At 42.9% G+C, this 14,261-nt stretch overlaps 1 protein-coding gene across 10 annotated transcripts in view; it reads right to left on the bottom strand.

Moving 5' to 3' along the window:
- Positions 1-14,017, bottom strand: part of LOC109881677 (fibrosin-like 1) — a 395,301-nt gene extending 381,284 nt beyond the window's left edge. For 8 of the 10 annotated variants that reach the window (XM_031805016.1, XM_031805021.1, XM_031805020.1 and 5 more), the window contains exon 1: positions 12,548-13,990. In XM_031805016.1, the coding sequence (XP_031660876.1) occupies positions 12,548-12,841 (294 nt within the window). In that variant the 5' untranslated portion in view covers positions 12,842-13,990. Of the gene's footprint in view, positions 1-12,547 lie in introns of all 10 variants that reach the window. The other 2 variants (XM_031805011.1, XM_031804994.1) reach the window with 2 other exon arrangements.
- Between the last annotated feature and the right edge of the window lie 244 nt (positions 14,018-14,261).

The following is a 14,261-nucleotide window of genomic DNA, read 5'->3' as shown; positions in this document are numbered from 1 at the left end:
CCTCTTTGTCTGCCATGGATTCCTGACATGTATCTACTTACAAAACAAATGAACAACCAGACAGATTCAGCCAGACAGGCAGATTCTTGCAGTGCCTGTAGCAGAACAAACAACCGAACCACTGTGTAGGTAGGTAGGCCTCTGCCTGTAGGATAGCAGAACCATTGTGTAGTGTAGGCCTCTGTCTGTAGGATAGCAGAACCAGTGTGTAGTGTAGGCCTCTGTCTGTAGGATAGCAGAACCAGTGTGTAGTGTAGGCCTCTGTCTGTAGGATAGCAGAACCAGTGTGTAGTGTAGGCCTCTGTCTGTAGGATAGCAGAACCATTGTGTAGTGTAGGTCTCAGTCTGTAGGATAGCAGAACCAGTGTGTAGTGTATAGGATAGCAGAACCCCTGTGTAGGGTATGCCTCTGTCTATAGCAGTGGTTCCCAAACTCTTTATAGTTCTGTACCCCTTCAAACATTCAACCTTCAGCTGCATACCCCCTCTAGCACCAGGGTCAGTGCAATCTCAAATGTTGTTTTTTGCCATCATTGTAAGCTTGCCACACACACCCACTATACGATACATTTATTAAACATAAGAATGAGTGTGAGTTTTTGTCACAACCTGGCTCGTAGGAAGTGACAAAGAGCTCTTATAGGACCAGGCCACAAATAATAATAATCAATAATGTTGCTCTTTATTTAACCATCTTACATATAAACCTTATTTGTTCATCGAAAATCGTGAATAACTCACCACAGGTTAATGAGAAGGGTGTGCTTGAAAGGATGTACATAACTCTGCGATGTTGGGTTGTACTGGAGAGAGTCTCAGTCTTAAATACTTTTCCACCCACAGTATGTGCCTGCATTTAGTTTTCATGCTAGTGGGGGTCGAGAATCCACTCTCACATAGGTACGTGGTTGCAAAGGGCATCAGTGTCTTAACAGCATGATTTGCCAAGGCAGGATACTCTGAGCGCAGCCCAATCCAGAAATCTGGCAGTGGCTTCTGATTAAATTCAATTTTCACAGAACCGCTTGTTGCAATTTTGATAGGCTCTCTTGTTCAGATATCGGTAAGTGGGCTCGAGGCAGGGCATGAAAGGGATAACGAATCCAGTTGTTTGTGTTATCCGTTTCGGGAAAGTAGCAGCGTAATTGCGCACCCAACTCACTCAGGTGCTTCGCTGTATCACATTTGACATTGTCTGTAAGATTGAGGTCATTTGCACACAAAAAATCATACAATGATGGAAAGACCTGTGTGTTGTACTTGTTAATGCAGACAGAGAAGAGCTCCAACTTCTTAATCATAGCCTCAATTTGTCCCACACATTGAATATAGTTGCGGAGAGTCCCTGTAATCCTAGATTCAGATCACTCAGGCAGGAAAAAAACATCACCCAGATAGGCCAGTCGTGTGAGAAACTCGTCATCATGCAAGCGGACAGACAAGTGAAAATTATGGTCAGTAAAAAAAACTTTAAGCTTGTCTCTCAATTAAAAATAACGTGTCAATACTTTGCCCCTTGATAACCAGCGCACTCATGTATGTTGTAAAAGCATTACATGGTCGCTGCCTATATCATTGCATAGTGCAGAAAATACATGAGAGTTCAGGGTCCTTGCTTTAACAAAGTTAACCATATTCCAAAACGTCTTTTAAGCTGTCAGGCATTCCCTTGGCAAGAGCCTCTCTGTGGATGCTGCAGTGTTTCCAAGTGGCGTTGGGAGCAACTGCTTGCATGCGCGTTACCACTCCACTATGTCTCACTGTCATGGCTTTTGCGCCATCAGTACAGATATCATCATGAGCAGCAGCTACGTTTGGCTACATACGGACCGTTAGTGGAATTCCCGAGAGAGTAACGGGTAATATGATTGGATGTTAATTATTTGACTAGGCTACCTGTATTTGACATTGTGTTGTTATTTCACTGAACACACGATGGTTTCATTTTATTTTTGCCATTGAAACGAGGCTACTCAGGTGAGAAAAAAACTCAGCCAAATGTATAGTAGCCCTGTTGGAAAATATTAAATGGACTGTTTGAAAATGTCAAATATATATATATATATATATATATATATATTATATATATAAAAAATAAAAAAAACATTTTCAAACAGTCCATTTAATATATATATATATATATATATGTATGGGATTACCTGGTCTGTAGGATAGTAGAACCACTGCGTAGTGTAGGGTAGGACTATGCCTGTGCTGTGATTTTCTCCCTTTCCTATGGTTAAACACTAGTAACCACCCACTGACTAACAACTACTACAAAATGTAGCTATCGGTACAAATGGAAACAAATGACTCTACCAAAAGAACATATCTCAGATGTCTGTATGTTTGTCAAGTCAATTACCTGTACAGATAAATGTATTTCAGTGAAGCAGCCTGGCTAAATGTGTTGACAATTGTCAGCTCAGGCGACTGCATTCCCACCATGGTAGTCACAGCAGAGCTTTGCCCCCCCCCCCCCCTCCGTCCATTACTTGCCTGCCTGTTTCTCAGTTTAGCATCACTCATCGCCTATGAAGGCTGAGCTGCTGTGCCATGCCATTCTTTCTATTTATGGCGCGGGTGGATCTGGCTGTGAGTACACATGACGACGGCCACCGTTCTGTCACTCACTGTCACTCTGTAATCCCCCCTCCCCACACATACACAGCCCCTGCTCCGAGTGGCACCACTGTACCATGGTGGCGTGCGTCACCCGGCTGAAACATTCTACCACACACAGAACCACTCATATCACACAACTCCTGCTCTGAGTGGCACCACTGTACCATGGTGGCGTCACCCGGCTAGAACACCCTATTACACACACACAGACACACACCCCTCCCTACCTCCCTCCCTCCTCCTCCTCCACCATACATTCCTCCCTTCCTGAGTGTAGTCTGCCTGTCAGTGTCTGCAGCCTCTGTTTCCTGCCCCTTTTCCTCCCCCAGTATTATTGTGCAAATTGAAATGCTGGGAAGAGGGGGAGTCTAGTCATTCAGACGGATGCAGATCGGAGCTCCCTTTCTCTCGCTCTCTTTCTCTCTCCTCTCTTTCTCCTCTCTCCTCAGTCTTTTTTGGCAAGCGGGAAGGGAAATATGATTATCCAGCAGGGGAATTGTTTCATCAACACCTGGAACAGATAATGAAAATAGGAGGATTTATGCACTGTGCTGTGTGAGGCTATGCACTGGGATGGTTTCTCTCTCTGCTGCCTGCCAGGCAGAAGGGCTTCTCTCTGCTGTCTGCCAGACAGGAGTTAATTAACCAGTAGCCTGGAAGACTACAGGCCGCAACTATAGTTACTTAACTAATCGTAAAATTAACAGAAAATGACGGTCAATGTTCTGGTGAGAGGCAAAAGAATAGCCACCAATTCCTTTGAACCATTCCTCGATAGTCTGTTTTGTCCTTTAACAACCAACTACAGCAGTGATAGTTTCACCAACACATAGACAGCAGTTGGGTAAGAAGCTAAAGGTGCTGGGAATTGACAGGGACCTCATGATACGATATTGTCACGATACTGAGATGTTGATACGATTCTTTTTGTACTGAGATTCGATAGTGTGATTTTATTGCGATTCGATGTTCCAAATATATTGCTCACTATATGTCTGCTGCAGAGGGACAGCAGAGAGTCATGAGAAATGGAGCTTTGATCAGTCATGGAAATAAAAGTGTTGAAAACATATCTATTTAAAAAGAAGAAGGAGAAATACCAGAGTGTTGGCACAGGTACAGCCTACTAGTTCTAGCTAGCGTTAACAACCTTGCAAGAATCGGTCGTTGGAGACGTAGAATCTACGTGATATCGTCAAAAAGAATATTGTGATAATCTAATGTATCAATTTTTCTCCCATCCCTAGCAAGCAGTGGCTGTGGGGGAGCGTTATAGCACCTTTGTAAAGTATTCAGACCCCTTGAAGTTTTCCATATCTTGTTACGTTACAACCTTATTCTAAAATTAATTACATTTTAAAAATCCACAGCAAATCGACACACCAATATATATATATATATATATATATATATAAGTAATCAGACTTTTTGCTATGAGACTCGGAATTGAGCTCAGGTGCATCCTGTTTCCATTGATCATGTTTGAGCTGTTTCTACAACTTGATTGGAGTTCACCTGGGGTAAATTCAATTGATTGGACATGATTTGGAAAGGCACACACGTGTCTATATAAGGTCCCACAATGCATGTCAGAGCAAACACCAAGCCATGAGTTCGAAGGAGTTGTCTGTAGAGCTCCGAGACAGGATTGTATCGAGGCACAGATCTGGAGACGGGTACCAAAACATTTCTGCAGCAGTGAAGGTCCCCAAGAACACAGTGGCCGCCATCATTCTTAAATGGAAAACATTTAGGAGAAACTCCCCAAATACAGGTGTGCCAAGCTTGTAGTGTCATACCAAGAAGACTTGAGGCTGTAATTGCTGCCAAAGGTGTTTCAACAAAGTACTAAGGGTCTGAATACTTATGTAAATGTGATATTTAAGTTTGCAAAAATGTCAAAAAATCTGTTTTTGCTCTGTCATTATGGGGTATTGTGTGTAGATTGATGAGGAGGGAAAAACAATGTAATCAATTTTAGAATAAGGCTGCAACATAACAAAATGTAGGAAAAGTCAAGGGGTCTGAATACTTTCCAAATGCACTGTATATATTATTATTCATATTATTAATAGTAAAAACCCTTTTGGGTTCCATGTAGAACCCTCTCTGGAAAGGGTTCTACATGGAAACCTAAATCGTTCAACTTGGAACCAAAACAGTTCTACCTGGAAACAAAAGGGTTCTACCTGGAACCAAAGAGGGTTATCCTATGGGGACAGCTGAAGAACCATTTTAGGTGTATATAACCCCCATAATGCAGAAGTCAGGAGAGAGACCACTGATTCTAGACCCAATACTATGGAACATCTGTCAACCTGAGTCATAAGTGTTAGATCTCTTTCTCACTATTCCTGCCAAACTGGTTGCAGAAGTCCAGCATAATGTACTAACTACATCTCACATGTCTATATCCTCACACAAAATATTGTGTAAGACAGAAAATATAACAAACCCTTGCCTACTGTTCCTACAGACGCAGTCAGTTTAACATGGACTTCAGAGACACGACAAGATGAAGAAAACCAAGGAACTGCTTTATTTATGTGCATAGTCTATATATATATATATATACCCACGGAGTGGAACAAGTGCTTTGCTTCCACATGAGAAAATAAAGCAGCTCAGCATTGGCTAACTAGCCATAAAAAGACTGATAAAGAATGAGGGGTAAAAGTAGAAATCTAAATGAGACAGATTCCCCAGCGTTGCGTGACCAACTCTTATCTAAGCTCTATGAACTTGGCCAGGCACTGCTTATTATTCTGCTGGAAAACAACATCAGTCCAAGTCCAAGTTTGGATTTCTTCTCACACAAAAGCTAATATTTGACAGACAGACAGCTCCGTCTGTCTCCGCTGAAGAGGCCTTCTGAGATATGATCGGCGGCTGAAGCACCTCATTGACTTCTGAATTCCACATTTAAAGAGTGCAAGCCTTTAAAAAGCAATGAATCCCGTTGAAAATAGCCTGTGGCATCATTACGAGTCAGAAGCAATTATTCTAGTGTCAAAATTGACTACAAAGTGTAAATAGGAACATCGTGGTCACAAAGTCACTCGTCTCAAATGGAGTTGGGAACATTTGTGCATCACAACGGGTAAATTAAGTTTGGGCTTTGACGATGTCCATTTGCCCACAAACATGGGATGAACAGCTGCCGTGATCGTTTTTTATTCAATAGCATAGACAGTGAGACAGACCTGCCCAGCAGTAACGACTTTGTTTACCTAAGACATGTTGCGTAGTTAGATGTCAAATTCGCCCAACTAAAATGACAAAATTACAGATTTCTTACAATCTTACAATCATTTTGAAGAAGTGAAATAGGCTTCGGTGTCTACAGTGTCTGATGGGGGGGCAAACCTCATTAACTAAATGCAGAATTAGTCAGGAGACATATCTCTAAGACTGAAATCTCTTTCTCTAATGAGCAACAGAAAAACACACATGCCAATCGGCATGTTCAGTGGCTCTTTAACAAGGAAGGCAGAGAGAAGCTGATCCATGGAGGGAGGCCAATGGAGGCAGCAGCAATGGCAAGCAGCAGCCACCTCAATATCTTATTTCAGGCTGGGAATAGAGATCTGCAGCAATTATTGTTAGTATCACTCCAACCAGAAAGACTATTCCCCTCAGAGCTAATGCTCCTATCTCACATTCGTAGGAGGGAGCATGTCGACAACTGTTACGCTAATTGCCTTCACAGCTAGAGTAATTTATAAAGAAAACATGCTCCGAGACCCTCTATAGAGATATAGCCAGTCATGGCATCTCTCAAAATAAACGTTCAAACCCTGAAATCATGAGAAAGCTAACGGAAAAGTAGGGATGGACACGGTTATTAGAATATTCTAATATACGAACAGACATTAGCATTCAAATTTTGAAAATCCTATTCGAAAAAACCTATTCCTATTTTAACAATTAAATAACATTATCAATGTGACATTGCTACACACAAGGATATTCCATGACATTTAAAATTCTTCATGTAATAAAACAACAAACTTTTAAAATTTTTTTAATTTTTTATGTACGCCTACACCAAAAAGGGTTCTTCTATGGGGACAGCCCGAAGAACCCTTTTTTTCTAAGAGTGTAGGTAACCACAGGTTGTTTTCACCACAGGCGTGCGGGGACGCGACGTTCTATCTAATACTGACTGGGACTATCCTCAGTTCACTCAAAGGCGTGATCTGCATGATGACGCAGGTATTGTTCCAATGGTAAATAAAATGTAAAATTGCCTTTTTACTTCCTACTTTGTTCTGAAAGCAGGGGGGGGGGGGGGGGGGGGGGGGGGGGGATTGTGTGCCCAGAAAAGTACTTGTATAGATCTCCTCAGACAAACAAGTTTAAAAAAAGGGATCCACTTGAGAGATGTTGATGTAACTATATGAGAGTATGAACCAGCAAGCCATTCACTGTCAGTTCAACTGCTCTCTGTCAATGAGGGGACTAGGCCAAAAGGAAAACACACATGATTTAATGAGCCACTTAGTGTTCCCTCTACTTATGTTTCATTCTTTTTATTGTCAAATGTTTCACATGCCTCCTTGCCAGCCAGTAATTTAGCATTTTCTGCAGCCAAATGCCAAATTATGTAAAACATTATGCAAAAATAATGTTGCTTTATTGGCAAATGGGGAGACATTATCTCCAAATAACATATCATTTAACCTTGTTTTATTCAACATTGTTTCATTGATTATGAGTGAATGAGCACAGAGGAAAGCAGAGCCTGGTCAGACTCAGGGAATCCCATAAATAAAAGCAGCAAGCAGCCAGCGAATTAACAGGCAATTTTAACCAGTCAAAGGTCTAATCCTTCTCAGGCTTCAAGACAACATCTTAATCACTTGATAATTACATCCTGTCACTCACCACACAAAGCAGATCAAGAGAGAGAAAGGAAGGCGCCAGAAACAACAACTCAGCAGCACATAACACATCTAGCTATTACACTGGCAGAGACAGCAGCAATACCTCTCATAGGGAAACAACAACTCAGCAGCACACAACACATCTACCTATTACACTGGCAGAGGCAGCAGCAATACCTCTCGTAGGGAAACAACAATCAAATTAAAAAGGAATCAAAAGCAGCACATAACACATCTCAAATCAAATCAAATGTTATCTGTCACCTGCTTCATAAACAACAGGTGTAGACTAACAGTGACATCCCATTTTATTTGTCACATACATGTGTTGAGCAGCTGTTATTTTGTGTGTAGCGAAATGCTTACTTACGGGCCCTTCTCAACAAAGAGACAAAGAAAGAGAAACAATAGAAAAATAATAACAAAATAAATAAATACACAATGAGTAACGATAACTTGGTACTGCTTGCCATGACAATTTTTAGGGCCTTCCTAGGTCCTGGATGGCAGGGAGCTCAGCCCCAGTGACGTACTAGGACGTACACACTACCCTCTGTAGCGCCTTGTAGTCAGATGCCAAGCAGTGGCCATACCAAGCGGTGATGCAGCCAGTCACGATGTTCTCAACGGTGCAACTTTAGAACTTTTTGAGAATCTGAGGGCCCATGCCGTTGTCGTGTCTTCTTCAAGTGTTGGTGTGTGTGGACCATGATCATTCCTTAGTGGACACAGAGGAACTTGAAGCTCTTGACCCGCTCCACTACAGCTCTGTCGATGTGGATGTGGGTGTGCTCGGCCCTTTGTTTCCTGTAGTCTACGATCAGCTCCTTTGTCTTGCTGATGCTGAAGGAGACGTTATTGTCCTGGTACCACGCTGCCAAGTCACTGACCTCCTCTTTATAGGCAGTTATCGTCGTTGTTGATCAGGCCAACCACCGTCGTGTTGTCAACAAACTTAATAACGGTGCTGGAGTCGTGTGCTGCCATGCAGTTGTGGGTGAACAGGGAGTACAAGAGGGGACTAAGCACGCACCCCTGAGGGCCCCCTGTGTTGAGGGTCACTGTGGCAGATGTATTGTTGCCTACCCTAACCACCTGGGAGGAGCCCGTCTGGAAGTCCAGGATCCAGTTGCAGAGGGAGGTGTTCAATCCCAGTGTCCTGAGCTTAGTGATGAGCTTGGAGGGCATTATAGTGTTGAACGCTGCGCTATGGTGTTTCCTCTTGTCCAGGTAGGAGAGTGCATTGTTGAGTGCAATAGAGATTGTGTCATCTGTGGATCTGTTGGGGTGGTATGCAAATTGGAGTGGGTCCAGGGTGTCTGGGATGATGGTGTTGATGTGAGCCATGACCAGCCTTTCAAAGCATTTCATGGCTACAGACGTGTGAGTGCTACGGGGCGATAGTCATTTAGACAGGCTACCTTGGCGTTCTTGGGCACAGGGACTATGGTGGTCTGCTTGAAACATCTAGGCATTACAGACTCGGGTCAGGGAGAGGTTGCAAATGTCAGTGAAGACACTTGTCAGCTGGTCAGCGCATCTACTAGTGATAGTCACAGCAGCCAAGCTATTCATGAATTCTCATAACAGACAATGACGGTTCAGCAGGGGGACCATAAGGGGTGCATGTGACATCCCCACAAACCCTCTGGAGAGAACATTCCCTTCCTAGGGTGGGGATAATATGTCTATATATATTGGACACAAAGCCTCAGCAGCATAGCCAAAAGGATGCTCTCTCTCCACTTTCTCGCCACCACCGAGCATGACAGTTTGGGAGAGATGGGTCCCAGGGACACCCCATGGGCCTTATTAAGCCTTTCTTCACGGGACGTGTCAGGCTCGGAATGTTGCACTACAGCCATCACACTGAAAGAGCAACGAAAACACTGAGCGGTATTGCAACATGAAGACCATAAAGAAACAGACTAACAGGCCTCTGGAACAAGAGACCAAATACTATAGGTGTTGCTGTATGGCTTGTAGTTCAACACACTGTTGAGTTGTTCTAACAACAGCTTTTAGCAACATCCCAACTAGTCTAGATATCGAAAGCTATTATACTGTTGATGTACAGCTTTCCGTTTATTCCTCCAACACACTGCTGAAATGTTACATATGCAACTTCTATTACAACAGCTTTAACAGAAAACAGTAGGCTACTGGCTTGACATGTTTGTTTACGACAAGTAATATACTATTTTAAAGGATATAATGTAAGACAGTGTAATAACACCCCCCCCCCCCCACACACACACACAAACACACACACACATTCCAAATGAATGTAGTTCTGATGGTTAGTGGGGGGGGGGGGGGGGGGGGGGGGGCCAGGCAGTCTCTGTAAATGAAAAAACATATAAATGATAAAGTTCATGCCTAAACAGATGAACATAAGAATCAACTCTGGATTAGCGAGGGGGATTTGCCACTCTCGTCTCAACGTCACACAAAGAGAGGGGAAAAAATCACACATCTCATTTCTATTATGGAAGGTGGATAATTGCAACATTTTCTTATCATTGCTGCTAGTTCATTACCCACGGGGGGCCTTTTGAGGGGCTTAAGCAATATTGTATAATTGTCTTAATAGGCATGTGAGAGAAAGCTTTGCCAAACCCACACTGAGTGGTTCTATTCTACATACCTCATCTTGCATTTCCAATCACTCTAGCATAGCCAGACCCCCCCCCCATGACAAAGCAGGCAGGTTTTGTTTGTACAGTTGATTTACACAGGTAAGCGGCTCTCCGGGTGAAATGAGGACTCCAAACAAATAAACAAACCATAATCAAATGTGGCCAATGTGGTGGATTGGTTTCTGACATAATAAAATGGGCTACGGGAGCAGAACAAGCTGCAGTATACACACAGCATAAGCCATCATAAGAGCAGTGGGCATCTTTATCCTATCGAATCCAAAGCTGCTATATCAACCACTACTGAGACATGTTTCATGTGAACGCAATACATTCCAATAAAGCAGCAAAAACTCACCATGCACGTTTGCATAAACACTGTGTACAGTAATGTAGAGCAGCATGGGTTCAATGAACCCTGGGAAAATGTGAGATTGATCTCAATTTACTGTGAAAGTTCCCACTTCAATCAGATCCAGGCTCTGTGGCCCGTCATGAACAGGGCATTGACCATCAGTGAATAATGCGAGGTTAAGAACACTCTTTCAACTATACTGCACTGTGCTTATTAGAGCATGATGCAATAGGCCAGAATGTTATTTAATAGCTAATGGTGCCGTGCCGGTTGGATAATTGATAAGCAATTAGCGCTGCAGTCATGCTAGGTGATAGGGTTCTCCCTGTATCAAGAAGTATCAGTAGCACATTGAATAGTCTCTGCTGCTGATACAAATCATAAACAGAACATAGAGTGGCTGCACCTCAACTGAAGCTGTATTTAGTGTTAGGGGAACAGCTGGTCGTATTATAAACAATGTTAACATCATTCCTGCTTAGCCCTATCACATATGTAGGCTTTCCAGATGTGAGTATAACCCACACGTAGCTCTATGCAAACTACCACTGCATTCAACCCATTATCATGCAAATATGACAACTATCCATTTGATGGAATTAATTAAATGAATTGGAATGAATTGATGAAAGCTGCATCATGCCTGATTCGCTGTCTGGTCGAGTACAGCATTCATTCACGTGTAGATGTCACTGAAGGACGAGACCCTGTTGACAGCCTATCCACTGCTCTCCTGGTGAGATCCTATTTGAGAAGCACTTTGCTCAGACTTCCCAGAGGCCTTTCAGAGTCAGAACCTGTCAGACTGCCATAAGCAGCGAGCACCGGAGGCACGCACACAAATATCACATCTGAGCACATAATACACCCATGCACTCACGCACCAAGCACACACACACACACTCACGCACCAAGCACACACACACACACACACACACACACACACACACACACACACACACACACACACACACACACACACACCAGGCCTCTCCCCATCACCCTCTCCTACATACACACACTTCCATGTACCCTCTGCACCCTCCTCTTAGACACTATCTTCTTTCACACTGAACCCCGGTAAGTGGCATTGAAGGCCTAAGTTAATGGAAGAGCAATGTAATTACTGGGACCCTGACAGGTTAACCTTGTTAACAGATGAGAGGTGACAAATTGATGACAAGCTCCCAGTGAGTAAACACTGTTGGCCATTTATGTCCACACAAAAAAAGATGATATCAGGGACAATACGTATGCGCTCAAATCTAGTAATAAACCAATAGGTCAAGCTACGTAATGCAGTCCTGTACCATGCACGTGGTTTGGTCCCTGTGGGGAACAAGCAGAAATTACAACACACTGTGTTGCTTACATCATCACACTCAACTGAGTAAAGTAGTAGCAGATGTCTATGGGTTTTGTTCCTCTGACCTTTGCAGCCACAGCCAGCCACTAACATGTAGGCTAAAGGAATTATTGCAGATACTAAGTAGGCCTCACATAATTATTATTTACCCCAAAAAAAGTATTAATTACCAATTACTAATACAAATGTAAACTTTTTTAGACAACTCAAGAGCTTGCACAGATGTTTCATGTTACTACAATAGATCATAATGAGATCTAAGGATAGAGATTACTAATCCGCAATCTCATTTGTAGACTTCACCTGAGGTTCAATCACCATCAAAGCTACTAGAAACAGATGATCAATGACAAGTTGGATCATCCAATGAATACATGCACACTCCACATGCTTATAGATGCATGAAATTATGTTAATTGTGTATCTAATGAATCTAAAGGGTCTGTAGACCCTTGTTGAGTACAGTAGCTATATAAAAAGAAAAGCCATAACAACAAGAACAAGAAAAAGATCTACAAGTCATTCCACTCATCAACACTGCAGAGAAAACAGCACCTGTTTATTTGCTGTCAAACAAACCGTTATGTGACAGCATTTCATGAATAGCAACTCATTAGTCACGCTGAAGACTTATGCAAATACGGAGGTGTTCGACATGTGTAATTATAAGCCTTACCTCCAGACAGTCCAGGCTGACGAAACTGGCAATGGCAAATTCATCAATGATATCCTCTTCTTGAGAACTGGATTCTCGTCTCTTTCGACGAGGGGGGCGCGAGGTTCTGGCAGAGGGTGTTGAGTGTGGAGACTTTTTACCATTCTGGGAGACGAGATCCCTCCCAGGACTTTGCTCCCTATCTGAACAAGACGAAGGTTTCGGACTGCGGGCATCCTTGCCCACTGCCTCCCGTCTCCGTACCCTCTCACGTTTGGAACGGGATCTCCGGCTCTGCTTCAATTTTCCATCCATTTTAGAAATGTTGCAATGACAAAATCACTATAAATCACCTAACGTAAAGCGGATTCCCTGTGCGGCCAACCGAAATAATAAACTATAGTGTTATCACTAGTAGATACGGATGTATAAATTATACATCTATAAGTAATCAGATTCACGGAATGACCTTGAATATAAACCTCCCGAATACAATAAACAAATGTTCAAATATTCCATGCGGGCGAGGAAGAAGCGATGCAAATCCTCACGTATTTTAAGCGACTAGATACGGTAACGTCGACGCGTTCTTCACATAAGCAGGTGCAAAACAGCGAAATAGTTACAATTTATGCACTCCACTTCCTTTGCAACTTTGTTGCATTGGAATAACACAATGTTAATAGCTGAATACCGCAGACAGCGCAGAGAAATCCTGTCGCTGCCCGTTGTTTTCCACCACCCAATCCATGATCCGCTGTCAAAAAAAGAGTCTAGATAATATCCGTCAAAATGCGTATTAGGTGCTTATCAATAATGGATAAGATAATAGGCTACATAAGTTGATAATCCTCTCTGTAGGCTATTAGCGTGTTTCAACGGTTAACCATATTCATCTGACAAGTTCCACCGTAGGGCTAAACCTTTGCGCGATAAAATCCACGAGGGCAGGGATCTCCAAATCTCTCGCTACTTATGCGCAATATTTTCCAAATGATCCTCCGTTTAGCGACTTCAGCATACGACAATCCACTGTATATGATCAAACCCCATAAGGCAAAGGCATCGGCTATTCCAGGCCCGTGTAAGTTATTAAACATCAATCCACTCCTGAATTCCGTCCTTGGTTGCTCAGTTGCTCGTGGCTCATCGTATTTTTCCCTTTCGCATATATGCAAAGCTTTGATAAGTGTCCTTAAAGCGACAGGGGGTGATTCAAATCTACTCTCCCCTCTTTTCCCTACATCTGAAATTAGTGTGCAATAAAAGCCTCAGAGAGCCGAGATAACTGACGTAGGCTACTTCCGCCAGCTCTGCAAATTACCCAAAGGAAGTGAGCTAGTTTATATATAGCCTAGGCCTACTTTTAAATTCCGCACAGTAACTTTGTGATGAGGCATAGGCTACAATATTCGCATTCCTTTTGTGTAATTTGTCTGGCTACAAATACGTCTGTCGCAGCCTACGGGTCCATGTAGTCGCCCCCACTCTGACGTCCTACTGTTAGCGAATAGAAATGCCCCACTGCCCAGGCTACTGGTGATCGGTCTGTCAGCAGTTTGACAGTTGCCAAATGCGTATCAGTCAGGCTTCCCGAAAAAGTATACTACCGATATGCCAATCTCTACAGTATAGCCAACACCTTTAGGCTATAACACTTTTTCAACTACAATGCGCGATTTGACTTGAGTGGGCAGAGGATATGCTTCTTTAATCATTGTAGCCTATTTATCTA

Source organism: Oncorhynchus kisutch, linkage group LG3 (genome assembly GCF_002021735.2).
Source record: "Oncorhynchus kisutch isolate 150728-3 linkage group LG3, Okis_V2, whole genome shotgun sequence".
Taxonomy (NCBI): Eukaryota; Metazoa; Chordata; class Actinopteri; order Salmoniformes; family Salmonidae; genus Oncorhynchus; species Oncorhynchus kisutch.
Note: the sequence above shows the minus strand (reverse complement) of the source record. Positions and strands in the feature narration are given on the sequence as shown.